The 26,757-nt window shown below is 57.4% G+C and overlaps 1 protein-coding gene and 1 long non-coding RNA gene across 9 annotated transcripts; one reads left to right on the top strand and one right to left on the bottom strand.

Moving 5' to 3' along the window:
- Window positions 1–10,585, bottom strand: LOC147355913 (uncharacterized). Its single transcript, XR_015144869.1, has 2 exons — window positions 10,367–10,585; window positions 1–491 (listed from the first exon to the last, which is right to left on the bottom strand). It is a non-coding gene; the product is annotated as an uncharacterized LOC147355913 (long non-coding RNA).
- Window positions 4,425–26,249, top strand: KLHL22 (kelch like family member 22). 8 transcript variants are annotated; one of them, XM_086349195.1, is made up of 8 exons: window positions 4,624–4,763; window positions 12,144–12,409; window positions 17,381–17,546; window positions 17,820–18,538; window positions 20,161–20,353; window positions 23,349–23,582; window positions 24,063–24,143; window positions 25,423–26,249. In XM_086349195.1, exons 2-8 carry the CDS (start codon window positions 12,183–12,185, stop codon window positions 25,786–25,788), a joined length of 1,986 nt encoding a protein of 661 aa, XP_086205321.1. In that variant the 5' UTR covers window positions 4,624–4,763; window positions 12,144–12,182; the 3' UTR covers window positions 25,789–26,249. The 8 variants fall into 8 exon arrangements, with proteins under 8 accessions (XP_086205326.1, XP_086205325.1, XP_086205321.1 ...); XM_086349196.1 differs by lacking the exon at window positions 4,624–4,763 and adding an exon at window positions 4,849–4,873; XM_086349194.1 differs by lacking the exon at window positions 4,624–4,763 and adding an exon at window positions 9,744–9,781.
- Window positions 26,250–26,757: the final 508 nt, after the last annotated feature.

The raw sequence follows: 26,757 nt of genomic DNA on the forward strand, positions 1-26,757 counted from the left end.
GTAACTTCTTAGCAGCTGTTTAATATTCAGGAGTATTGAAATTGTTAGTGGGGGTGTGTGTGGGTCCAGCTGCTCACTGCTCAAAAGCCAATAAGCAGGCCATGCTGATGGAAAGGAAAATGTGCTTTACTTTAAATGCTGGCAACTGGCAGGGGAGGGTGGAGACATCTGTCCAAAGCCAGACTCCCCAGCCCCCATCCCAGCCCCGGCCAGCCAGTGAGGCAAGAGATTTTATAGACACGAGTGTAGGGGGGTGCACGCAGAGCCCACATGCAGGAAGCAGCACAGTCAGCTCTGACAGTCATCTTCAAATTGGACATCGGGCAGTCTGACCGGCATCATCTTGATTGTTTTAGGTCCAGTTAATCTTCAGTTCCAGGGTCAGTTTGTTCCCATTTCCTTGAGGCCAGTTCTCGGAACTATGGCAGCTTGGGTCGTGGGTACAGTCTGGTCATCGTGGAGTTAACTTCTTCCACCTGGGGTTTTAGTATCTGTAAGACAGCTCACAGGATATGGCTCAGAATATTATCTACAGTCCTTGAGAAAGAGCTATAGGTCCTTGACTATGCTTAATGACTACAGTATTATCATTTGGTCTCTTTTGACTGTTCTCCTTTGTTTCTGCATTTCTCATTTATCTGATTAAACTCACTCTTTGACTAAGGTTCTCTACAGACAAAAGCCTGGTGTACGACATGGTGTGTGGTTGTCAGGGGGAGCAAGGACCCCAGGGTCCTTCTCCGTTTCAAAATGAATATGCAAATATAGACAAGACTGACCTCTCCCACGGCGAGTGAGAGAAATCAATGGGATCTCCCCCCATCTGGCAGAATTTGCACGTCTAGGGACAAGAATTACTCTGCACTGTGATTATCTGTAATGTACAGCGTTGTAAACTCGTTCAATGGCAAGGAAATCTGATAGCCCAGAAAAGTGTGGTCCAGACGATGCCCAGCTCTCTCTTGAGCACAGTTCTCCCCAAGAGTATATCACATAATCTTTACAGGTTTTTTTTACCTTTTTTCCCAAGCACGTCGTGTACCCAGCAGTGATTGTCACATTACGAATTGCAAAGCCAGGTAGGGTGAGGCTACAAACCAAAGGGTCCGGTTTCCTCAACAAGAAGAAAAACACAGGCTGCCACAGTCTCCCTCAGTGACAGGCTGCACTTGTCTGTGCAGTGTGCTTCTCTCTGAATCCGGATAAATCTACTTCTTATCTTAAAAACAAGAGAAAAGGAAGAAGAAGAAGAAAACTACAAGTGAAGGGGAACACAAAGATAAGCCAAGATAGATTTCAGGGGGGCCCATCCTAAGTCGATTCAGGCGTATCCGACTCCGCGTCCCCATGGACTGTAGCCCCCCAGGCTCCTCTGTCCGTGGGATTCTCCAGGCAAGAAGACTGGAGTGGGTTGCCGTTTCCTTCTCCAGGGGATCTTCCCGACCCACATCTCTTATGTCTCCTGCAGCAGCAAGAGGATTCCTTACCACTAGCGGCACCTGGGAAGACCAGACAGAGCCACCCCACTTGTCTGCAACGCCAGGACCTTGTTTGAACCTTGATGCCAACAAATTTCAAAATTCAGTAAGGAAGGACATGTAGAGAACAGTTGGGAAGTGGGATTACTTGGCTATTTGGTGAAGTTAAGACATTATTATTGGGAATTCCCTGGTGGCCCCTTGGTTGGGACTTGGTACCTTTGCTGCTGGGGCCTGGGTTGTATCCCTGGTCACTCGGTTTAAAAAAAAAAAGAGTCACTGCTACATCACAGCCTCTAAATTACCTGCTTCAGGTCAGGTACCAAACCACTTTATTTATGGACACATGTTGCCAGAGAAGGGACATGTGTGAGTGGATGGTCATGTCCCAGAAATCAGGTGAGTCCCTGGGACGAGCTGCCAAGTGAGAAGCCTGGGCCTCACGCAGGAAAAAATCCAGAAGTGAGCCACAGGAGAGTGAAAGCCAGTTTGTGTATAGACAAACAGGTTCCATGGGCAGAACGCGTCCCTCTCAGAAAGTGAGGCGGCCCTGGGTTGCGGGGTGTTTCGTTTTCCCAGGTTGGGTGACAAGCTAAATAGCATATTGAAAAGCGGAGACGTCACTTGGCTGGTCCATCCAGTCAAAGCTGTGGTGTCTCCAGTGGTCATGCGTGGATGTGAGAGTTGAACCACAAAGAAGCCTGAGCCCAGAAGAATTGATGCTTTTGAACTGCGGCATTGGAGAAGACTCTTGAGAGTCCCTTGGACTGCAAGGAGATCAAACCAGTCCATCTTAAAGGACATCAACCCTGAACAGTCTTGGAAGGACTGATGCTGAAGCTGAAGCTCCAATACTTTGGCCACCTGATGCAAAGAGCTGACTCCCTGGAAAAGACCCTGATGCTGGGAAAGACTGAAGGCAGGAGGAGAAGGGGACGACAGAGGATGAGATGGTTGGATGGTATCACCCACTCAATGGACTTGAGTTTGAGCAAGCTCCAGGAAATGATGAAGGACAGGGAAGCCTGGCATGCTGAGTGGCAGAGTTGGACACAATTTAGCGACTGAACAACAACAAATTTCAGTGGCTAAGTGGGAGTGTTATTTCAATTCCTCTGGGGAAGGGGTTCAGTTCAGTTCAGTTCAGTCGCTCAGTTGTGTCCAATTCTTTGCGACCCCATGGATTGTAGCACACTCGGCCTCCAGGTGAAAGGGTAGGGATTTCCAGGAATTAGACTACTGTCTGCTTTCTGGCCTTTTATGATTGACCTGGGAACTGTCCTGGCCTCAGCGCTGTGTCAGTTAGCTAACGGGTTATAACAAGCAGATAATGAGATATTATAACAAGCAGATAATGAGACTAAAGATCACTGGCAGTCAGATCTTTTGCCACTTGGACCTACTTGGTTCTAACCAGTTAATGTCGTATCCTCGATGGCTGTATCATTCTTGTCGTGGTTTTTCCCTGCGCCCTTCCCTCCTGTCTCGCTTCCACTTTGGTTCTGCTTTTTCACAACTGAAGACACGCCTGCAGCGGTGAATACCCTCCATACGCTGTCTTGCTTTCATCTGGGGTGTTCCTCTGATGCCCAGAACTGGCATTGCTGCTTTGCAGAGAGCCGCTGTGCCTTTATTTAAACGTCGATAGCCAATACCAACAGGTCTAGGTATCAGTTATGTGACGCTGTGTAACAAGTTACAGCACAGCCAAGTGGCTGAAAATGACCATCATAAACATCCGTTGTCTCCATCCCCCCATGGGCCAGGAATTCAGCAGAGGCTGAGCTGGGTTCTGGCTCCGGCTTTTTTCTTTTCTCTTTTCTCTCTTGTTTTTTACATTTGGCTGTGCTGGGTCTTGGCTGCGGCATGCAAGATCTAGTTCTCTGACCAGGGGTTGAACCTGGGCTCCCTGCGTTGGGAGCACAGAGTCTTAGCCACTGGACCAGAGGGAAGCCCCTGGCTCAGTGTCTCGTGAGGTTCCAAACAGCTGTGGGACGCCGAGGATCACCGTGCTCAGACGGCCTGGCTGGGCTGGAGGGTCTGATTGCCAGACAGCTGGCTCCTGGCAGGCAAGTGGGGGCCGGTTTTGACGGAGGTCTGGGGTCCACGCAGGCCTCTCCGCAGGGTTGGTGGCGGGGGGGCGAGGCGGGGGGCGCTCACGGAGCACAGACAGAGCCAGACGCAAGGCTTGAGGCCTTTTACCATCACTCATTTCCCTTATGTCTCATTCTGTCCCTTAGAACCAGTCGTGAAGTCCAGGCCACGTTCAAGGACAGGAAGAAAGACTGGGATTCACCCCTTGGTGGGAGGAGAGTCAAGATCTTCCAGGCATTTTTTTTTTTGAAACGAATTAAAATCTATGTATCTGGCCGCCTCGGGTCCTAGCTGTGGGCCACTGGGTCCTCGCTGACGCATGTGAGAGCTCAGTTCTCCACTCAGTGGCATCACTTGCCCTGGGAAGTGGGCTGTTGACCGCTGGACTGCCGGGGAGGTCCCTGCAGGCATGTTTGTAAGCCACTCTGAGTGCCACATTTGGCACCGCACCTGTTCCCAACTGCCTAGCCTAGATGCAGCTCTTTGCCTGACCGGTTCCAGGGGTACACCCAGCCCTGATACCTGATAAAGTTCCTCATTCCCCACCCTGGATGATCCCGTTAGGCCAGGGCAGCAAGAATGCCCTTCCCCTTGACATCTCATGTAGCAACCTTCCAGCCAGCAACCCCTCACTCTGGCCCTAGCTCTCTTTGCTGTACTCAGAGGTGAACCGGAGCCCTCCCCCACTGAGAGCCCCCAAGGACGGCAGTAGTCTTCCTGAGTAGTCTTTCTTACTGTTTCGACGGGTGTCAGAATAATATTTTCTTTACCAGCGTGGGAAAGCGAGGTGCAACATTTGCATTTCCTGAGTATTACTGTCATTGAACTCGACTTCCTTTGTTTATACCCGCTGGGACTTCCTCTTCTGTGAGCTTCCAGTAAAGACCCTTTATCATTTTTCACATTGGTTGACTTTCTAATTATTAACTTTTAAAAGTTCTTATTTAAAAAAAAAAGTCCCTGGAGTGCTTAAAGGTCCATCTGCCGACGTAGGAGACACCAGTTCGGATCCGGGAAGATCCCATGTGCAGAGGGGCAACTGAGCCCGTGCGCCACCACTGCTAAAGCCTGTGTCCCCCAGAGGACAGCAACAGGAGAAGCCAGCACAGTGAGAAGGCCCCGCAGCACAGCCGGAGAGCGGCCCCGGCTCGCCGCAACTGGAGAAAAGCCTGTGCAGCAAGCAAGACCCAGGTCAGCCGAGAGCAAAGAAATAGCTGGGAAAGAAACTTCCTGATGCATTCTGAATAATTATTTTCAGTTACGTTACAAATGCATTCACTGATGTACGTCGTCATTTGCAGGTCTGTTTTTACTTTCTCTGATGTATATATTTTAAAATACCCATTTATTTATTTGGTCAGGTCTTACTTGTGGCACATGGGCTTGTCCCCCTTGGAGCATGGGCTTCCCTGACTGCGGGGCGCCAGGACTTTGTTGCCCTGATAATAGTCAGGGGTGGAGACCGCGCCCCCTGCATTGGAAGCCAGGCGTCGTAACCACTGGACCTCCAGGGAATTCTCTGGTTTTTGTCCTCTTTTGAGTGTTAACTGCTCACATTCGTTTCCACTTATTTAATGGACTCAATATCATTTCTTATTGTTTTGTGCTTAAAAATTTTTATTTTTGGCTGTGTCGTGCAGCTTGTGGGATCGTGAATTTCCTGGCCAGTGAAATCACCACGTCCTAACCTCTGGGCCTCCAGGGGATTCCCTGGATGAATTTTTTCATAGACTCTTCGCCACTTGCTGCCAATGTCTTCGCCAGTCTCAACTGTTTTTCGCTTGTTTAGGATGGCTGTGATCAAACTGCTCTGCAGACAAGCACAGTGGCGCTCTCCTTTAAGGTCCTTTCCGCTGGGCGGAGACTTCAGCCTACACTAGCCTGCTACCTAGGGTCTCTGCTCCTGGCCTCTCTCTCCTTCAGCTCCCCCTTCTTGTTCTTCCTCTGCTGAGCGCCAGCCCTGTTCTGCAGAAGTGCAGCCATGGAGGAGCAGACAGAGCTCGGACCCTCGGGGAACAGAGGGTTCGCTCGGCAGCTGACACGTCCCTGGGAGGGCACCAGGTTATCTTGCCCGCCCCTCCCTGAGGCCTCCCCCGCCCTGCCCCTCCTCTCCTGCGGACGTTCTGTGGCGGGGACCACTAACTCGAGCCGGCTGTATTTTGAGATAACGGTCCCTCCAGCTCAGAGAAGACGGGGGCGTGTCCTCTCCCCACAGTCCCCGGCCAGTGCCCCCGCCTTGCTCCGGGCCTCCTGTCCTCACTCACCCTACCGCTCCCCACCCGCCAGCTCCTCTCTCCTACCCAGGAGGTGTCCTCCTCCAGCCTCTCTCTTCTTCTGTAGAACCATCAGAGGCCTTCTCCTCCTTTCACAGCTCAGTCACTGCAGGCTGACTGCTGCTACCCTTGGGAGAGGACTCCCTCTTCCAGCCCCATTGGGCCTCTGCGGTCACCCCCTCCCTACCCCTCTGGGTGCCCTTGGAAAACCAGTGTGCTCTGCACTCGGCTCACCTTCCTTTCCCCATTCCTGTCCTGGCTCGGTGTATCACCTCCAGAAGGGCATGACTCCCCCAGAAAGACTCTCAGCTGGACATCTGCGGCCTCCTCACCGTCCTGGGCCCCTGGAGGGCTTTGTCTTTCCCTAAACCTACTCCTGCTCCGGTCTCTTTGTGATGAGGGGAGCTCGGCTGTCCCCTACCATGACTTGGGCTGACCCTTCCTCACGCATCACTCCCCTCTACAGGTACTGGGGAACCTGCCTCCTCCCCAGGTCCCAGCCGCTTCCCTGCTGCCCCTCCAGGCCAGTCTCTGCAACATGAGCTGGCATCAGCCTGCCCAGGCTGACCCAGGCTGGAGGGCCAGGTCTGGTCTCCAAGTTTCCTTTCATGCTTAGAAATTCCTGGCGGCCGGCCGACCACTTGCTAGACTGGATCTGCGGACACAGTCTTCAAACTGGAATGCTGTCTCTGCTCCCCGCAAAGTCCTCATCTGGTACACAGCTGTGTGGCCACCACCTCCCAAAAGTCCTCCTGGATGGCCTCTCCCACTGAGAACATCAGCTCCTGGGAGGGCCCTGTCTACTCATCTTGTTTGGAGCCTCACGCAGTGGGGTGCGTGGCCAGGACAGTGCTTCTCTGCTTACTTCCTCCCTCATCCACAGTTGCCTGCCCCCCCACCCCAATCTTTTCAACCTTGAGCTATCCCAGCTCTGTCCTCCCCTCAGAGCTCTCCATCCTCCAGACACGGCCTTTGCCCTTGAGCCTCCCAGGATAGGGTCCTCTGCGGGGCGGCGGAGAAAAAGGAACACAGGAGCCTCTTGTTGGAGTGCGAGGACCCGGCTGCAGGCTGGCAAGCAGATTTACTCTCAGTTCACTTCAGTCGCTCAGTCGTGTCCAACTCTCTGCAACCTCGTGGACTGTAGCACGCCAGGCCTCCCTGTCCATCACCAAATCCCAGAGCTTGCTCAAACTCATGTCCATTGAGTTGATGATGCCATCCAACCATCTTATCCTCTGTCATCCCCCTTCTCTTCCTGCCTTCAATCTTTCCCAGCATCAGGTTCTTTTCCAATGAGTCACTTCTTCGTATCAGGTGGCCAAAGTATTGGAGCTTCAGCTTCAGCATCAGTCCTTCCAATGAATATTCAGGACTGATTTCCTTTAGGGTTGACTGGTTTGATCTTCTTGCAGTCCAAGGGACTCTCAAGAGTCTTCTCCAACACCACTGTTCAAAAGCATCAATTTTTGGCAATCAGCTTTCTTTATACTCCCAACTCTCACATCCATACATGACTACTGGAAAAACCATAGATTTGACTAGAAGGACCTTTGTTAGCAAAGTAACGTCTCTGCTTTTTAATATGCTGTCTAGGTTGGTCATAACTTTTCTTCCAAAGAACAAGCGTCTTTCAATTTCATGGCTGCAGTCACCATCTGCAGTGATTTTGGAGCCCCCCAAAATAGTCTGACACTGTTTCCACTGTTTCTCCATCTATTTGCCATGAAGTGATGGGACCAGATGCCATGATCTTTGTTTTCTGAATGTTGAGTTTTAAGCCAACTTTTTCACTCTCCTCTTTCACTTTCATCAAGAGGTTCTTAAGTTCCTCTTCACTGTCTGCCATAAAAGTGGTGTCATCTGCATATCTGAGGTTATTGATATTTCTCCCGGCAATCTTGATTTCAGCTTATGTTTCTTCCAGCCCAGCATTTCTCACGATGTATTCTGCATAGAAGTTAAATAAGCAGGGTGACAATATATAGCCTTGACATACTCCTTTTCCTATTTGGAACCAGTCTGTTGTTCCATGTCCAGTTCTAACTGTTGCTTCCTGACCTGCATACAGGTCTCTCCTGCATACATGCCTCTCAAGAGGCAGGTCAGGTAGTCTGGTATTCCCATCTCTTTAAGAATTTTCCACAGTTTATTGTGATCCATACAGTTAAAGGCTTTGGCATAGTCAATAAAGCAGAAGTAGATGTTTTTCTGGAACTCTCTTGCTTTTTTAATGATGCAATGGATGTTGGCAATTTGATCTCTGGTTTCTCTGCCTTCTCTAAATCTAGCTTGAACATCTGGAAATTCACGGTTCATGTACTGTTGAAGTCTGGCTTGAAGAATTTTGAGCATTAATTTGCTAGCGTGTGAGATGAGTGCAATTGTGTGGTAGTTTGAGCATTCTTTTGCATTCCCCTTCTTTGGGATTGGAATGAAAACTGACCTTTTCCAGTCCTGTGGCCACTGCTGAGTTTTCCAAATTTGCTGGCATATTGAGTGCAGCACTTTCACAGTATCATCTTTCAGGATTTGAAATAGCTCAACTGGAATTCCATCACCTCCACTAGCTTTGTTCGTAATGATGCTTCCTAAGACCCAGTTGATTTCGCATTCCAGGATGTTTGGCTCTAAGTGAATGATCACACCATCGTGATTATCTGGATTGTGAAGATCTTTTTTGTATAGTTTCTCTGTGTATTCTTGCCACCTCTTCTTAATATCTTCTGCTTCTGTTAGGTCCATACCATTTTTGTCCTTTATTGAGCCCATCTCTGCATGAATGTTCCCTTGGTATCTCTAATTTTCTTGAAGAGATCTCTAGTCTTTCCCATTCTATTGTTTTCCTCTATTTCTTTGCATTGATCACTGAGGAAGGCTTTCTTATCTCTCCCTTATAGTCTTTGAAACTCTGCATTCAAACGGGTATATATTTTCTTTTCTCCTTTGCTTTTCACTTCTCTTCTTTTCATAGGTATTTGTAAGGCCTCCTCAGACAACCATTTTGCCTTTTTGCATTTCTTTTTCTTGGGGATGGTCTTGATCCCTGCCTCCTGTACAATGTCACGAACCTCCACCCATAGTTCATCAGGCACTCTATCTGTCCGATCTATTCCCTTATATCCATTTGTAACTTCCACTGTATAATCATAAGGGATTTGATTTAGGTCAAAACTGAATGATCTAGTGGTTTCCCTACTTTCTTCAATTTAAGTCAGAATTTGGCAACAAGGCAACATGATGTGAGCCACAGTCAGCTCCCGGTCTTGTTTTTGCTGACTGTATAGAGCTTCTCCATGTTTGGCTGCAAAGAATATAATCAATCTGATTTCGGTGTTGACCATCTGGTGATGTCCATGTGTAGAGTCTTCTCTTGTGTTGCTGGAAGAGGGTGTTTGCTATGACCAGGGCGTTCTCTTGGCAAAACTGTACTAGCCTTTGCCCTGCTTCATTTTATACTCCAAGGCCAAGTTTGCCTGTTACGCCAGGTATTTCTTGACTTCCTAGATTGACTCTAGAATCTTGGTAAACAGGAAAACACCTGTTCACACTGGCGGTGATTATGTCCCCGCCAGCATCCAGCAGGCGGCGGGAGACTCAGGGGACCTCGAGGGAGGGACAGAGAGGAAGAAGGAGGGAACGGATTTACAGGGCGCCACCCCTTGCCAGACGCATTCCTTCACGTCCTCATTGTTTGCTGGGTCTGCCGCGCCGGGCGAGGAGGTAGGGAACCGAGAACCGCGCGGAGACTCTGCAGCACGGGTCCTCCGCCTCTGTGCGGGCCCCCAACCACGCCGTGGCCCCGCCCCTCCACAGCCCCGGCCCCGCCTCCCGCCCCGCGTCGTCACGGCGCCTGCGCGGCGTGCCCACGTGACGCCCGAGGCCCGCCCCTCCCTGCCCCGCCCCCGCGAGTGCGGCCTCAGCTTGCGGCGGCGCCAGGTGAGCGACGGTCGCGGGCCGGCGGGCGTTTCGGTGCGCGGGGCCGGGTTCGGACCCCGGGCACGGAGCGGACGCGCGGGCGCTGTCGCGGGCAGGCGGGGGCGCCGGCCCGGAGCACACTGAGGCGGAGAGGGGGCGGCGGCCCGAGGCGAGCCGCAGCCTGACGTGGCGGGGGCGGCGGGCGGGACCCCCGGGCGCGGCGGGCCCTGGGGGCGCCGACGAGCGGGCCCTGGGCGGGCCTGTCGCCCCCCGCGTCTTTCGGGGCCGCCTCCTGGCGCTTCGCTGGCTGCCCTGCAACAGGCGGCCTATTGGACCCCGTCTCCCCCGACGCGACCTTGGACCCCGGCCCGCCCGCGTCGGCCCGCACGCGCAGCGCGGATGGAACCGGACGGCGCTGGAAGCCATGCTGTCAGCGCGACGCCTCGGCCCAGAGGGCCGGCCGCCTCTCTGCCCGCCGCGGGCCCAGCGCCTGTTCCCGGGCGCCTCCCTGCCCCGCGGCCGCGACGCCCCAGAGCGCTTCCCCCGTCCGCGCCGCGGGTCCCCCCCCGCCCCGGGGACTGGGACCCCTTTCCCTTTGTTGCAGACCTTGCCTCGTGCAGACGCTGACTGGGGCCCTGCAGAAGACTGGGGTGCCTCCTCAGTAAAGGGTGTCGTCGGACATTTCTTCAGAGATGTTCCGACCCTGTCCTCCATGAGTTTACGGAAATGCGTGTTAGCGTCCTTGAGTTTGTACCTGCTTGGGGCGTGAAGCCTCCTTTCTCCTCCCTCGCAGGACTGCACACAGGGCCTTGCTGTGTGATGACTGGGATCGTTACGGTTTGAGGGTATACTGAGTCTAAGGGAGGGCTTCACTGAAGGTGCCAGAAAGTGAGCTCCCAGGGTAAACAAACTTTATTTCAGAAAAACAGGCGTGGGAAGGCAGTCCTAAAGGATGTGCCTCGTTCCACTTTCTTATTTTTTGAAATTTCGTCAGTTACCAAAACAAAGTTAGCCTGTGAAATGCTGTTTTTTTAATCTGTTAAGTCAGCAAAGATTAAAAAGAAACGCTATTGGTGTCCTACACACTGATTGGAATCTGGTTCTCTCACTTTGCTGGTGGGAGAATAAATTGGTACACCCTCTATGGAAGGCACTTTGGCAGTATTTATTGAAAGGTCCTCTACTCAGTCAAACTAAGATAACCAGCAGCTCTGTATTCAGTAAATGCTCCTCACTTAGCGACCACAGACACTGCAAATCTCTGATTTTCAGTGCAAAACTTAGCACCAGCAAACAATTGGCAGAAACCCAAACATCCCTCTGAAAAGGACTGGTTAAATAAAGTAGGATTACCCATACAGTGGACTGTGGGAGGGATGTAAGGTGAAGGTGTAACATCTACTAAGACGGGGGAATTCAGTTTTACAGCTTTGCCTGCAAATGCATCGATGCTGCCCGGAAGGGTGGGGGAAGTAGAATACTTGCCTCTGAGAGACAGTCTGGTTGGGGACCTAAGTGGGAAGGAAATTTAAGCTTCATCATATACTTTTTTGTTTATTGTAGAATCTCTTTCTCATTTTTTCTTTCAAAGGTCCAGTAGGGGGTTGAAGAAGCAGCACATTAGGGGAGGGGATCATGGAGGAACGAGAGGTGGGGAAGGCAGATGTTCGTGGCCTGCAGCACGGCCCGCTGGCTGGCGGTCCTGTGGCCTGAAGGGTGCACAGCTTGATCCCCCAGCTTGGTGCAGGACGGATTGGCTGCCCCTTGACCGAAGCAGCAAGCTGTCCCTAGTCACTTCTGGTTGGCTCAGCATTCAGGATCTTAGTTTCCCAACCAGGGATCTGTCCCACCCTCCGTCCAGTGGAATCATGGAGTTCTAACCACGCGATCTTCTAGGAGGCCCCTGGTGTTTTTTTTTTTTTCTTTTGCGTCCATTCCTGCGTTGGGAACCCAGTGTTCTTTCGCAACAGGAGAGAGGAAGAGCCCTTGAGAACTGGTCTGCGCTGGTCCTCGTGTTTGTCCTCTGGGGATTTTAGAATGCCCCGAGGGACTGGCTGTCTTTAGTCCCCTTTCCTTGGCTGAGGGGCCTCACGCTGAGGTTCACCACACGGGGTCCACCGGCTGGGTTCCCATGGGTTGGTCCATCTCTAGAACCTTCTGTCTCACAGCCATGCTAAAGGAAATGAAATAGGAAGGAGGGTCTTAGTTGTGAAGGAACACAGGTCGGGAGGAAGGAGGCCCCAAGTCTGGACCCTGGTAGGGAAGAGGGTGCTAGAGGCTTGAACCTCCGGGGAAAGCACCGGTGAGCGCGAGGGAGGCCCCAGAGCAGCGCAGCCAGCCCTGCGTGGCCCCCAGGCTCAACGCTTGCCCCGTGTCTTGCCAGCTGACAGCCGCGGAGCTGAGGTTGGGAGCCGTGGTCAGGATGGCGGAAGAGCAGGAGTTCGCCCGTCTCTGCAAGTTGCCCACGCAGCCCTCCCACCCGCACTGCGTCAGCAGCACCTACCGGAGCGCCCAGCACTCCCAGGCGCTGCTCCGGGGGCTGCTGGCCCTGCGGGACAGCGGCATCCTCTTCGATGTGGTCCTGGTGGTGGAGGGGAAGCAGCTCGAGGCCCACCGCATCCTGCTGGCCGCCTCCTGCGACTACTTCCGGTCAGTAGGCGCGCGTTCTCTGTTCTTGTTTGAAAGGTGGTGTCCGATACTGTATTTTCCAGAATGAATTTTCTAGCAGTAAGTGACAGTATCTTAGTGTGGTACAGATTTTCTTTCTACTTTACTCTGGCTCCCTGTCATTTCATTTTAAAGAACATTCAGGCCCTTGGAAATGTTGAGAAGAATGTTCCAAAGAGCTGGACGCCTGTTGTTCCCACTGGGCCACACTGGCTCTCGCTGCCTCTGTAACCACCACCTTTTTCAAGACCTTATGAGGCTTTGTGCCTTCATCTCAGCCGCACGCACTGTTCTTGTAACACTGTCAGGAAGCCCACTCGCGCCCCGGCTCCTCTGGGGACTCCCGTGAGGACTGAGGCGGGCGGCCAGCACTGCGCACACATCGTCCACATAGCCCCTGCGCACACATCGTCCACATAGCCGCGTTCATACGCTTACCCGGCCGGCCGCCTTCTGCTCACACCTCCTCATACCGCGGGTGCTGTGACCCCCTGAGTTTCTCAGTCTCCTGCGTGAGGCTTGCCCAGCACCGGGCACACTGGGCAGAGTGGATGCCTCCACCCCGACTTGACCCAGCGAGGGGCGGCCCCCCTGCCGCCACGGTGAACAGGGCTCTGGGCCTGAGACCCTTTGCTCCGGCTCTATCCCGTCGGGTCCTTGTCTTTTCAAGGCTCAGCTATAGTTCTCGTCTTTGGATTTTAGAAGCTAATGAGCAAAATGTTTCTTTATGGTGTAAGTGCAGCCTGTTCTCCAGAAGGAGGGTATGGAGAGGGCGACCCAGTGGTGGCTGGCGCCTTAGGGCAGGCGTGTCCAGGGACAGCAGCGTCCCTTTGGTTCATGGGCGTTTACTCTTCACAAGCTTTGAGATCCCAGGCAGCGGCCGGGGTAGGGTGGCCAGGAGCCCCCTCAGGGAGGTCTCAGAGCCCAGAAGGTCTGGCACTGGGGTCCCCCCGGCTCAGGGCCTCCTGGCCGCACCCTCGAAAGCCCTCCACGTGGAACTCCTCTCCCCACATCGACTGTCTGTCCCAGTCACGGCCCTTTTCCTGCAGGCCGGGGGCGGGCGCCGCCTCTCCTGCCTGCAGGAGGCCTCCTGTGTCTCCCGCGTCCTCCAGGAGCCGTTCTCGGCCCTTGGCAGCTGGCCCTGGGCGGGCTTCTGCTGGGAGGCGTTCTCTTCTCTGGCCTGGTCACTGTGCAGGCTGACACCCTCTCCCTCTGGGACCAGGGAGAGCCCAGACTTATCTCTGATAAACACGTGTGAAATAATGATTCCCAAGGTTCAGCGGGTTTTTTTCTTTATTATTCATTTTGCTTATTAACTCAGGTTGAAATGACGCAGTGAGACTGGGAAAGGTCTCTGACGCGAGTGAGGGTGAAGCGAAGGCCTTTGGAGTCTGTGGGCCCATAGCTGGGCCCCGCAGGGGACATCCTGTGGGGTGTCTGCCAGGCTCTCGGCGACGTGCAGCTGGGGCTGACAGCCCCCTGGTCTGCTCTGTGGTGTCAGCCAACACGGGAAGCTGAGTTATTCATGAATCAGAGTGTGAAACCCTCCGTGAGGCCCGGGCTCCTGGGGCAACAGACCCCCGTCCCTGGGCCTTGCTCGCAGAAGGGCAGCTGGTCCCTGTTAGGGAGCCTCTCCTCTGATGCAAGGCGCTTACCAGCCTGAGCTGGCGCGTAGGCCTCTCCAGACAGGCGAGGGGCGCGGAGTCGTGTCCAGCGCCCATGCCCGCCGCTGAATCACTGTCTGGATGGGAAACCGTGGCGCGCGCGGCTGTGCCCCTGCCCCCCGCCACGCTCACCCAGTCTTCAGCCTCCACACAGTGGCTCCTGCAAAGCCCATCTCAGACTTCTCAGCCCCAAACCGCTGATCCTCGAAGCTGCTCTGTTGTGCTTTGTTGGGTTCCAGGGTGTCGCTAACCCTCGGCCCTGCCCTCCGGAGGTCCCCCAGAGCTGCTTTGTTGGTGGAGAGCTGTCCCGTCTGTCTAGACAGATGGTCTCTGAGAGGAAGGGGAGAGTTGGGTTCTTCTGCTTTACCCCAGTTTGTTTGTAAATCTAAAGTTTGGCACAAATTCATTAAACCATGCAAACTGTCCTGAACTGAGATGAGACTTCTTTATTTTTGTTATACTTTTGGTTGGGAAATACTGAGGTGCTTGGATTCGAGGTGTTGGTTTTAGGCTCCCATGGAGGGTTGTGACATCATACGTGTGGCAGATAAGTGTTTTCTCCGGCTGAAACGTCTGGATTCCGGGACACACCTGGTCTCAAGGGTATGGAGGAGGTGTCTGGGCTGGAGGGAGCTCCCCGCCTCCTCAGGGCCGAGGCAGCCAGTGGCGCCCGGTGCTGTCTGGTTGGGGCCTCCCGGCGGCGGGCACAGGCCGCGGTCTCTTTGTGGTCTGTGCTGCCGGTTGTCAGGCATGTCCGACTCTTGGTGACCCCGTGGACAGCAGCACGCCAGGCCTCCTGTCCATCACCAACTCCCGGGGCTTGCTCAAACTCATGCGCTTCGAGTCAGTGATGCCATATTATCCCCTGTCGTACCCTTGTCCTCCCGCCTTCAACCTTTCCCAGCATCAGGGTCTTTTTCGATGAGTCACTTCTTCACATCAGGTGGCCAAAGTATTGGAGCTTCAGCATCAGTCCTTGGAGTGAATACTGAGGGCTGATCTCCTTGAGGATGGATTGCTTGGATCTCTTGCGTCCGCGGGACTCGCAAGCGTGCTGTCTGTGTCCTCCACTTACATGGTCATTCCCCGCCTGCTGGACACTTGGTGAACGTGTCTCTCTCTTTTTTTTAAATTGTGATTTCTAGAAAACCTAAAGCTTGACCATTGTGACCATTTTCAGCGTGCAGCTCAGTAGTGCTCATTACATCCACTCTGGCGCAATCTCCGGAACCGGTCCACGTTGTGAAAAGGATCCTGTAGCCGTGAAACAGTTCCCATGGCTCTCCTCCCAGCCCGGGTGGCCGCCTGGTATGGCCACCTTGTGCTTCTGTCTCCACGACTGCTCTCGGGACCTCACATGAATGGAATCAGGCAGTACTTGTCCTTTGAAGACTGGCTGCTTTGGCCGAACGCCGTGTCCCCAAGGCTCCTCCGGGCTGTGGCGGGTGTCGATCATCCTCTTCTGCTGAAGCACGCGCTGCGGTTTGTCGCACTGCAGTTTGCCCGTTTCGTCGACGGACACCGGTCGTTCCCATCTCTTGGTTCTCGTGAGGCAAGCTGCTGTGAGCGTGGGGCGCAGAAGTCTCTCGGAGGCCCTGCTTTCAGTTCTGTGGGGTATGCACTCAGACGCGGAATTGCTGGAACATTCTGTAATTCTGTGTGTTATGTCTTGAGGAACCCCCAAACTGTCTTCTGCAGCTGCACTAGTTTACATTCACACCAGCGATGCACAGAGGCTCCAGCTTCTTTAAGTTGAGGAGATAAGAGTCTAAAAGGAAGTGGGCGAAGCACCTGCACTCTTTGGAAGAGAAAGTGAAAACAGCTGCTAAACCCGCGACCCAAGCCTCTGTCCGCTGTCCGCTGCCAGGTTTCTCCCTCGCCCCCTGGCGGCTGGAGCCAGCGTCCTCTCCCTCTGCTTCTAGGGGTGTCCAGGGCAGGCCCCCCGCTCCCGGTGGGGCTTCGTGACAGGCTGTGGCAGAGGCATCCAGGCGCGAGCACGTGGGGCACCCTTTGACCCAGCGGTGGCTCTCCTGGAACTGGTCCTGGTGTTCCCAGCAGCCCCTGGGGCAGAGCCGCCCATCGGGTAAACGACAGGAGACGAGAGGAGCCCGGGCCCAGCACGCGGCTGCGTCCTTTGGCACCTTTGCCCAGGGGCAGCCCTGTGGGTGCGGATAATCCAGGCTGTTTCCAAGATGCCCTGTGAAGGCGAAGCTGGGTGCGGATCCAGGCGTGGGCCCTGCCTCGGCATGGTGCCGCCCTGGGAGGGCAGCTGGGGGCCGGAGCTGAGGGCGGCCGGAGCGTTTCACCCTTTCATATCCTCTCAGTCTTGTGAGTCTGCGTGTGTGCGTGCGTGTGTCGAAATGGAACATGGCCACTCTGGCAGCGTGTTGCTGTCCCGTTTCAGCCCCAAGGCTTCCCTGACCACCGCCGCTTCCTCTAGCCCCTGACTGACCCCGCAGCCGGGACGTTAAAAGGTGCCTGCTCTGTAGGGGCCGGGGCGGGCTCCTGCTGACCTCTTGCCCCTGGGTCCCAGCTACCCTTAGTCAGCCCCAGATCGGGTCTCCCCTCCGGATCCCCAGGCCTGCTGGGCCTCCTGCCCCCGCTGTAGCCTCTCCACCCTGCCCCATGGAGCCTGGAGTCTGAGGTCCCTAGGTCAAACCTGGGATCAGTTCCCCGACGGCACCTCCATTTCCTGGTGTCCGTCCAGACCCGACCCTGCCTAGCAGCATGTGGCCCAGGCTCCCTCCCCCACAGCGGCCAGCCTGCAGGGTCATCCTGGCCCTGGTCCTGGGCGCCCTCCACCTCCACGGCCTCCTCAGGGAGGGGCCCCTCGGGCTGGCCGCTCCTCCGGCAGACACCCCGTCTCAGTCCTGGACAGCAATTCCACACCCGGCAACGCCCTGTCCTCTGTCGTCCTCCGGCTTTAGCTCCGCGCTCAGGGGTCTTCCACTTGGCTTCATTGTGGAGTCGCCCCGTGACCGGGTCTCGGTGCTGAGTAGCCGCAGGGCGGGGGATGCTGAGTGGAGGACATTGACTTTTCCCATTCACCTCTCCCGCTGAGCCCCGGGAATCACACGGGTGGACGCAGCAGAAAGCCCGCTGGCCCCACGCCCGGGGGCGCACGTGCAGGTCCTAGGCTGTGTGAGATGGAGGTTTCCAGAATGGTCCCAAGCTTGGTCAGGAGCTGTGGGTGCCTCCATGGGATGGCTCAGGGTACGAGCCAGCCTCGGCCTGCCCCTCCGGCAGCGCCGTGGGCGTCACCCAGCCATGCCCCGTCTTCCCTGCGCAGGGGCATGTTCGCTGGGGGGCTGAAGGAGATGGAGCAGGAGGAGGTCCTGATCCATGGCGTGTCCTACAACGCCATGTGCCAGATCCTGCACTTCATCTACACGTCCGAGCTGGAGCTCAGCCTGAGCAACGTCCAGGAGACACTGGTTGCCGCCTGCCAGCTTCAGGTGAGGCTCCGGCCTGAGGTGGGGAGCCCTCCCTTCACCCCTGCCACCCGGCTCTGTTTTGGGTTTAACTCGCTGGGCTTCTCTGCAGTGTTGATTCTAAAGCGAGTCTTGCCGGGTATGACGCTTCCGAGTGTGCGGCCCACCGCCTCCTGGTGGTGGTGCCAGTGACTGTTGGGGGCTTGTCCCCCATGTGCTGGCCCTCCAAGGTGCCCCAGGGATGGGGTACCAGGCCTGGACACCTGGCCTGGGCTTGACGGCCCGCTCTGTCCACAGATCCCGGAGATTATCCACTTCTGCTGTGACTTCCTCACGCCCTGGGTGGACGAAGACAACATCCTTGATGTCTACCGGCTGGCCGAGCTCTTCGACCTGAGCCGCCTGACCGAGCAGCTAGACGCTTACATCCTCAAGAACTTCGTGGCCTTCTCGAGGACTGACAAGTACCGCCAGCTGCCCCTGGAGAAGGTCTACGCCCTCCTGAGCAGCAACCGACTGGAGGTGTCCTGCGAGACGGAGGTGTACGAGGGCGCCCTGCTCTACCACTACCCGCCGGAGCAGGTGCAGGCCGACCGGCTCCCGCTGCACGAGCCGCCCAAGCTCCTGGAGACCGTGCGCTTCCCCCTCATGGAGGCCGAGGTCCTACAGCGGCTGCACGACAAGCTGGAGCCCAGCCCGCTGAGGGACACCGTGGCCGAAGCGCTCATGTACCACCGGAACGAGAGCCTGCAGCCCAGTCTGCAGGGCCCACAGACCGAGCTGCGCTCGGACTTCCAGTGCGTCGTGGGCTTCGGGGGCATCCACTCCACGCCGTCCACTGTCCTCAGCGACCAGGCCAAGTACCTGAACCCGCTGCTGGGAGAGTGGAAGCACTTCACCGCGTCCCTGGCGCCCCGCATGTCCAACCAGGGTATCGCGGTGCTCAACAACTTCGTGTACCTCATCGGAGGGGATAACAATGTGCAGGGCTTCCGCGCTGAGTCCCGCTGCTGGAGGTAGGGGCCCCGGGCCGGGGGCTCCCTGTGGCGTTGGATCCTCCCACTCATGTCTCCTCTCCTGGGAAACCCACGCCCCCTCCCCAGGCACCGCCACCATCTGGCGGGTGCGGGGCTGCAGAGAGTGCCGTGGCAGGAAGGGAGGGTCCGGGCCTGGGAGCACAGCCACCCTGGCACCCTCTGCCCTTGCAGCCCGGCCCAGCTTCCCTCTCCTGTGCCCTTAGCTCCACTCTGCTAGCTGCACAGCCTCCTTGGAAGGTGGCTGCCTGTCAGCCCGCTCCCCCAGCACACAGTCCTCAGCCCAGGGGCAGGGCAGGCCCACAAGCCCCAGCGCATCTCAGGCCATATCCCTTCACCGCCAGCTCTGCTGTCAGCCGTGTGCTGGGCGCGAGGTCCAGAGCAGGCCGTGCTTTCTGTCTGTGAGGCTGGGATCTTCTGAGCCTGTTCCTTTGGGCCAGAGCAGGGGAAGTGGGGCAGGCCCCCCGGCCTCCGCTCCTGGAGGCTTCCAGGCTGGTTTCCACATCTGGGGCCTCTGGGAAGCTTCCCCCTGTACAAGTGGACAGGCGGCAGGGCAGATACAGGTTGCTGGCTGCCTCAGGCAGCTGTGAGCTGGTGCCAGCCTTGCTCAGGGGCAGGTCTGGCCAGCCACACCCCACGGATGGACCCCGGGCCAGGAGGAGACAGCCACACCGGCCTTCAGCCTCCCCTGCTGTCCCTGCCCCAGGACCCAGGGGAGATCCAGAGCTTGGCACACTCTGTGGTTAGATGGGAAGTGGGTACTCAGTTCAGAAAAGAGGAAACCATGTCTCATGCCTTCGCGCCCCCCCTCCGGCTGGGCCTCCACCTGGCAGGGCCAGTTCTCAATGCAAGCTCAGTTCTTAAAGGCGGCCCCCAGGGGCCCTCCGAGGCCCCGCCCTCCCCTCCGAGGCCCCGCCCTTCTCCCCGGCACAGGCTGACAGCCGCTGTGCTCCCTTTGGCCTGTTCCTGACTTGCAGTGGAAGGAGGCCCTGGGTGCCAGGACTAAGGGCCGTGATGTCCACTCAGTGAGTGACTGGCTCCACCACTGACAGGCTCACTCGGCCTGGTCTTTCCTAAGCACACCGAGTGTGATCTGCCCCGAGCCAGGTTCCCTGGGGCGCAGGACCACAGACGTGGGCCACAGTGCTTTAAGGGCCTCATCACACGTGTCGACCCCGCGGCCCCTCGTGGTAGCTTCTCTTGGCAGGCAGCATCACCCCACTGGGCGCGGAGCCGAGGGAACAAAGCTGAGGCCCAGATTCACTCAACCCGGCTCTGTGGTCTTCCTGGTTGGCAGGGAGGGGCCGCGTAGGGAAGAAGCAACTGCCGAGTGCATTTCACTTGTGTTTGGGGCAAAGGCTTAAAAATGGGGTGTCTGGCTGGAGGCCGTTGTGCCCAGGTGTCCAGTCAACAGACCATAATTGGGGGCCTCCCTGAGCACAGAGCCGTGGGGACCTTGGAGTGAGACGGTGAGATGGAGGTGCTATAGGAACAGCCATCGGGCAGCTCGGGGTGGTCAGCGAGGGTCTGGAAGCTGTGCCCTCCAGGCTGTGGGGGCGTGTTGGGGGACGGGCCTGCTAACGTGCTCTTCCCTGTCCCGCAAGGTACGACCCGAGGCACAACCGCTGGTTCCAGATCCAGCCGCTGCAGCAGGAGCACGCGGACCTGTGCGTGTGCGTCGTGGGCGGCTACATTTACGCGGTGGCGGGCCGCGACTACCACAACGATCTGACCGCCGTGGAGCGCTACGACCCCGCCACCAACTCCTGGGCCTACGTGGCCCCGCTCAAGAGGGAGGTAAGGAAGCCCCCCGAGGGACCCCTCCCAGGTTCACAGAGTGGAGGCCGGGCCGGGCCCAGGACAAGAGCCCTCTTGTCTCCACAAGCTGTGCCCTGAGCTTGGGTGGGGGCTCCCAGCGGCATTGGGAGAGGCCCCTTCCTGAGTTCCACCCCCTTCTGGGTCTCCTCACCTTGGCCCCCGGCAGCTGCTGTAACCCTACAGTTCAGTGGACGGAAGCCTTCCCCTTGCCTGCCCCTTGGCTCCCCTGAGGTGAGCCGGGCTGTGTCCAGAGGGCCACAGGAGGGACGGGAGAGGCAGGACCCCACAGCCTCAGACCTCCCAGAGGGCAGGCCCTTCACGAAGCCAGAAAGCAGCATTTCGGAAGTGCCGTTTTTCCTGTTTGTGTTTCTGTAAATTGTGTGTCCTGCACAGTGCCTTGTTTTCTTCTAGCTTGAACATGTTAACGTGTTCATCTTACAGAGGTGATGCTTGAAAGGGGTGGCTCTCTGAGCTTAAGAACTTGGGTGCTGAGACCCTGACCCCCAAACCAGACACAGGACCTCAGGGCAAGAGGGGCCCTTGCTGGTCTGTGCTGCACCCCGGGTCGCAGCGTCTGTGAGCACCTCTGGGCACCGGGCAGAGCAGAGGAAGGATGGCCGTGTCCTGCCTGAGGCCTTGGCCAGATGGGCACGCTGCCTCCCTGACCCTTCCCCTCTCCTCCCCTCCACGTCCCGCCCCGCCCTGCCCCGCCCCTCCCTTCCCTGACCCTGTTCCTGCCCTCCCCCCTTCCCCTCCCTTCCCCTCCCCTCCCCCCTTCTCCCTCCTGTCCCCTCTTTACTGCCCCCACCTTGCCCAGCCCCCCAGCTCCCCTCCACAGCCTGTGTGACCCCACAGAAGGCCAGGACTTCCCCCCAGGGCTCTTCCCAGGACGGGGAAGCACCCCGCCCCCCCCCCCCCCCCTCCTTGGCCACTTTGGGGAGGAAGCCCTTCTGGAGAGCATTCCCTGCCTGTTCAGGAGAAGGGGGCAGCAGACGCTGGCGGACTCCATCTCCTGCGGAGGGGAGGGAGGAGGGGCTCCAGGGGTTCTTTGTCTGGACGGGAGGCTGTGCTTCTCAGCCTGGCCACGGAGGGGCAGCCTCGGCCTTCAGCCGGTGCTTCTCCCCGGCGGCCGAGGCTCCTCACTTTGGTCTATTCCTTCAGCAGCCCTGGGGATCCGGTGGTGGCAGTGACTGAGCCTAGCGGGAGAGAGTGCTCTCGGTCACTGCACAGATGCGGAAAGGGAGTCGGGCCGAGCCCAGCGGTGCTCGATGAGGGCCTCACTGGACTGTGTGTGGGGGCGGGGAGGTGTCAGTGAGACCACGTCCAGGAAAGATGGCAGCCATTGAGAGAAACAGAAAGAACCTTCCAGGCTGGGAGGAGGAGGCGGAGCAAGGGGAGTGCGTGTGTAGAGAGGGAGCAGGCTCTGTCCCGTGGGTGGTCCAGGCGTGGGCTGTGGGAGGGACATGACAGATGTGAGCCACTGGGCACAGCCGGTTGGCAGCCAGGCTTTGGGAGGCCAGACCGGAGATGGAGATGTGTGAGTGCAGGGCCGTGCTGGCCGGGGTTAGCTCTGATCGGCTCGGGGACACTGCCAGGCTAGGGGGCCCGCGGGTCTGCAGAGGTGGTCGTACAGCCCCTGCAGGGGCCTTCAGGATTTCCGCAGGGCCCATGGCAGGGCGGGCCCACACTCCCACCTGTCTCAGGGTCCTTCCCACTTCCTCTTGCTCAGTACTACCTGGAACTCTGGATGTGTATGTAAAACTCGGAAAACTCAAAAGGTTGAGATAGATGACAACCCAGCAAGGGATCTGGGGACCTTGATCCGAGTGAAAATGAAAAGACAACATGTCAAGTTTTGTGGCATGCCAGCTGAAGCTGTGCTGAGAGGGAAATTTGTAGCACTGAAAGCATTCATTAGGGAGGAAAAAAAATCTCAATGAGTAATCTAAACCCTTCGCTCAGGAATCTAGAAAAGTAAGAGCAGAGTGAGCCCAAAGCAAGCAGAAGAAGCAACAGAATAAACACCAGAGCAGAACTCAGCAAAGCGGAAGGAAAAACTTAGAGAAAAATCAGTGAGACAACCAGGTCTTCACAAGATGAATGAAAGGGACAGACCTCTAGGAAGCCTGAGGAAGAAAGCAGAAACAATTAAAAGTATCAAGAGTGCTGGGGGCAGGGGGGTGCGTTACTAAAACCCTGTCAGAAGGAAAAACAGGAGTCCTCAGAAGCGCAAGCGCTAGAGCCCCACGGGACTAAGCAGACCATCTGAATGGCCCGAGCCTGCTAAGGAAATGACGTCCAGGCCCAGGTAGTTTAACTGGAGAATCTCACCGAACTTTTAAAGAAAATACCGATTCTTTTTTTCCAGAAAATGTTAGAGGGAGAGTACTTCTCATTTCACCTTAGGAAGTTGTTATTAAATTGATACCAAAACCATACAAGACAGCAGCCTCTCCCCCCCAAAAAAGAGCGAGTGTGTCATACATACAGTCACATGTGAATATTCATAACTAAATACTAGCAAATGCCCCTCTCTCCTTCCAAAAGAAATTCATGACCAAATAGAGTCGATGACAAAGACTGGTTCCATACTCGAAATTTAAGCGGTGTGATTCACCATATTTAAAATCGCAGGATCATATCGGAGCAGGAAAAGGAGCTGATAACAGGCCTGGAGGGTTGGCGGGCATGGGGGTCTGGAGGCTTCTGTGAAGATGGGGCTGTGATGGTTTCCTCTGGGTCCCGTGCAGATGTCTGCTTGCGGGGGGCGGCGGTGCGGAAAGAGGGGTTGCGGCTCCCCTCGGGGAAGCGCAGCATCGCCTCTGGGCCCTGGAGTCATCTTCCGTGGGGAAGGTGGGGGACCGGAGGGGGCGTCCAGGGAGGATGCGGGCAGATGGCGAGGAGGAGTCGGGGGTCCTCGCGGCGGGCCCCTGGCCTCCTGGCGCGCGCGCACACGCCGGTGCTCCGGCCGCAGGTGTACGCCCACGCGGGCGCCGCGCTGGACGGGAAGATGTACGTCACCTGCGGCCGCCGCGGGGAGGACTACCTGAAGGAGACCCACTGCTACGAGCCGGGGAGCGACACCTGGCACACGCTGGCTGACGGCCCGGTGCGGCGGGCCTGGCACGGCATGGCCACCCTCCTGGACAAGCTGTACGTGATCGGGGGCAGCAACAATGACGCGGGCTACCGGAGAGACGTGCACCAGGTGAGCGGGCCGCCTCCCTCGGGTGTCAGTGAGGGGCCGGCCATGGCGGTAAGCGGGGTGCGGGGGAGGCGTGGGACATATGCCCGTTTGCTAGTTCCCTAGAGCCCAACGGAGCAGCTAGGTTTCCCATGGCCCCCCGCGCCCACCTCCTCCCCGCACTTGGCACCCCCACCACAGGGTGGCGTCCTTACAGCGGATAACCCGCTGGCCTGGGGTCACTCCTGGGGGTGCACACTCGGGGTTGAGACAAATGGCACGTGTCTACCACTAGGGTGTCACAGAGAAGAGTGTCACCTGTGTCCACTATTATTAAAAGCTTTAATTATAAAGTTAGTATAACCACATTGCAGAACTCTGGGAAAATGGAGAAAGGGGATAAGAATTCCTGAAACCTGGCCCCCGGCCCAGAGTGCTAGCCCTCCTGCACATCCACCCGCCCGGCCGGCTCCTGGCGCCTGTGGGTGTGCCCTCTCGTTTCAGGGCCGCCCCACCCCACCCAGTGGCTGTGCAGAGTCCATCAGACCGCTGACGCTGGGGTTGGCCAAGTGGTGGCCGTTTCAGGTAACAGTCGAAGCAGCGCTTGCTCTGTGGAGCTCTTCGGGTATCTTGGGTCATCTCCTGAGGTGAGAGCCGTGGTCCTCGAAATGTGGCTCCCGGGCCAGCAGTACCCACATCAGGAGAGAACTCAGCAGGAATGCAGGTTCCCTGGCTCTCAGCCCGCCTAGCTGGATGTTCCCGGATGGGACACTCCAGCGCTGAGAGCCACGAGGCTCCAGCGTTTCATTTCCTATTGCAGCTGGGACGGACTGCCACAAACGCAGCGACGTAAACCCGCAGGAGCGTGTGCTGACCGTCTGTGGCTCGACAGTCCAGGGGTGTTTCCTCGGCAGAGCCCAGGGAGGGTCAGCGTCCTGTCTCCCGGGGTGTCAGCAGAGCTCAGCCCCTGCGGTAGGGCCAGGTCCTGCTCCTCGCCGCTGTGAGCTGAAGCCCTTATTGGCTTCTGGAAGCCTCTGGGCTGGCCACTCGGGCCCCTTCCTCTTCCAAGCTGGCAGCTCCTCTCCCATTTTGGGCCTTCACACGTCCCCTGCTGCTTCCAAGGGCTGTGCAATTAGGGGTCCCACGAAGATCCAGGGTCGCCCGTCCGCCTGTGTCCATGTCCCTGCGCTTACCGGCCCGCAGAGGCCGGCTCGGGCCCCCGGCGGCCAGGCCTCCTTGCAGCAGGAGGGGCAGAGCTGGCGTCTGCGTGGCTCGGCGCAGCTGTGCACATTGCCGCCCTGACTGGCCAGGTGGGTGCCCGGCCGGCGCCTTTTCTTCCCCAGTGGCCGCTCATTAGCGGCTGACGGTTTGTCCCTGAGGTTGTTTTGTAATTCTTGGATCACTAGTAGGTTGGACATTTCCCCCGGTTCCCACGTTTACTATTTAGGGTAGCTTTGAAGACGATTTTTTTTCTCTTTTTTGGCCACACCGCATGTCCTGTGGGATCTTAGCTCCCTGACCAGGGATTGAACCTGGGGCCCCGGCAGGGAAAGTGCGAGTCCTTACCACTGGACCGCCGGGTACTTCCCAAGAGAGTGTTGGTGGTCATCATGACTCAGTAAGCCCGTCTCTTCTCTTCTTTTTATCTGCATCTTCCCCAGTGCTCTGTGCACTTGGCTTCTGAGTTTCAGCTTCAGCTGTGGAGGGGAGTGAGCCAGCACCCCCAGGCCAAAGGGGAGACACCCGCGGGCCTGGGGCCACAGGCCGACTGAGGGGCTGGGGAGGTGGCGCAGAGCGGCAGCCGGTCGGAGCCTGCCCTCTGAGGGTCCCCCAGCTCCCTGAGAGCCCGCACCTTGCCTTGCAGGTGGCCTGCTACAGCTGCAGATCCGGGCAGTGGTCCTCCGTCTGCCCACTCCCGGCCGGGCATGGGGAGCCGGGCATCGCTGTGCTCGACAGCAGGATCTACGTGCTGGGCGGCCGCTCACACAACCGCGGCAGCCGCACGGGCTATGTGCACATCTACGACGCAGGCAGGGACCGCTGGGAGGAGGGGCCGCAGCTGGACAACTCCATCTCAGGCCTGGCTGCCTGCGTGCTCACCCTGCCGAGGTCCCTGCTGCTCGAGCCCCCCCGGGGGACCCCTGACCGCAGCCAGGCCGACCCAGACTTCGCGTCCGAGGTGATGAGTGTGTCTGACTGGGAGGAGTTCGACAACTCCAGTGAGGACTAGAGTCCCAGGGGTGTGGGGGGGTGGGAGATCCCAGGCGTCACCCACCCCGCCCATCGGCAGGTAGGCAGGTGTTTTGGGGGCTTGCAGACCTGTGGCAGGAACCCTTTGGGAAGGGCTTGGTCCCCTGAAAGTCCCCAGGCCCTCTCCTCCTCAGCAGACGTGGCTGGGGACCGGCGCACCACCCGCCGTCCCAGTCCCTGTTGGGCTGAGAGGGCGCCTTCTCTCAAGGGAGTTGGGGATGGGCCCCCGCAAGGGGCCCGGGGCACACCCCGCCTCCCGCGGGCAGGAATGGTGCAGGCTGGGCCCATCACCAGCCCAGCAGCTCCTGGGATGGGAGTGGGAGCAGAGAGCCAGCCAGGGGCCCGAGGCTGGTTGTGATAACAGGGTCTTGCAGCCGGGCCTTCCGGCCCCGTGTTGTTAATAAATGAAATAAAGCACCTCCCACGAGGCGCGTTGCTCTCCTTTGGCCTGGGCCTCACTTCCACTCTCAGCTCCGGGGGCGTGGCTTCTGGGGGGGAGCCCATCCCCGGCTGGACGGTGTCACCAGGACACCTGTCCCTGTCTGCTGACCCTGGCTGGAGCATCTCCCGCTGTGAACCTCTCCTGTGAACCAAGGTTCCAGTGGCCGTCTTGGTGCCAAGGAAAGCCCAGCACCTGGGGAGGGAGGGCGGGAGAGCTTCGGGGGGCGCCTGTCTCCTGCATCTGAGTGCGTCGTGTGGAGGGACCTCTGCATTTCCTCCAGGTAAGCTTCAAAGACCCTCCTGAGTGGGTGGGACCCGCAGGCGGGGGTTCCAATGCCATTTTCCGCACTGTCCAGCCTGCAGCAGAACACCGCCCGCTCCTATGGGGTCCTCTTACCCACCCCTGCAGAATCCCACTGCTGTGGGTCTTTGGCTCTGTCCCCGCGCCTCACCCCACATGACATCACGTGCTTAACTCTTCAGGCAGCGAGCCCGGCGTTGACCCTGG

The sequence above is a fragment of the Bos grunniens genome, chromosome 17 (genome assembly GCF_055505025.1).
Source record: "Bos grunniens cultivar Pamir isolate PY7600 chromosome 17, Bosgru_T2T1.0, whole genome shotgun sequence".
NCBI classification, from domain to species: Eukaryota; Metazoa; Chordata; class Mammalia; order Artiodactyla; family Bovidae; genus Bos; species Bos grunniens.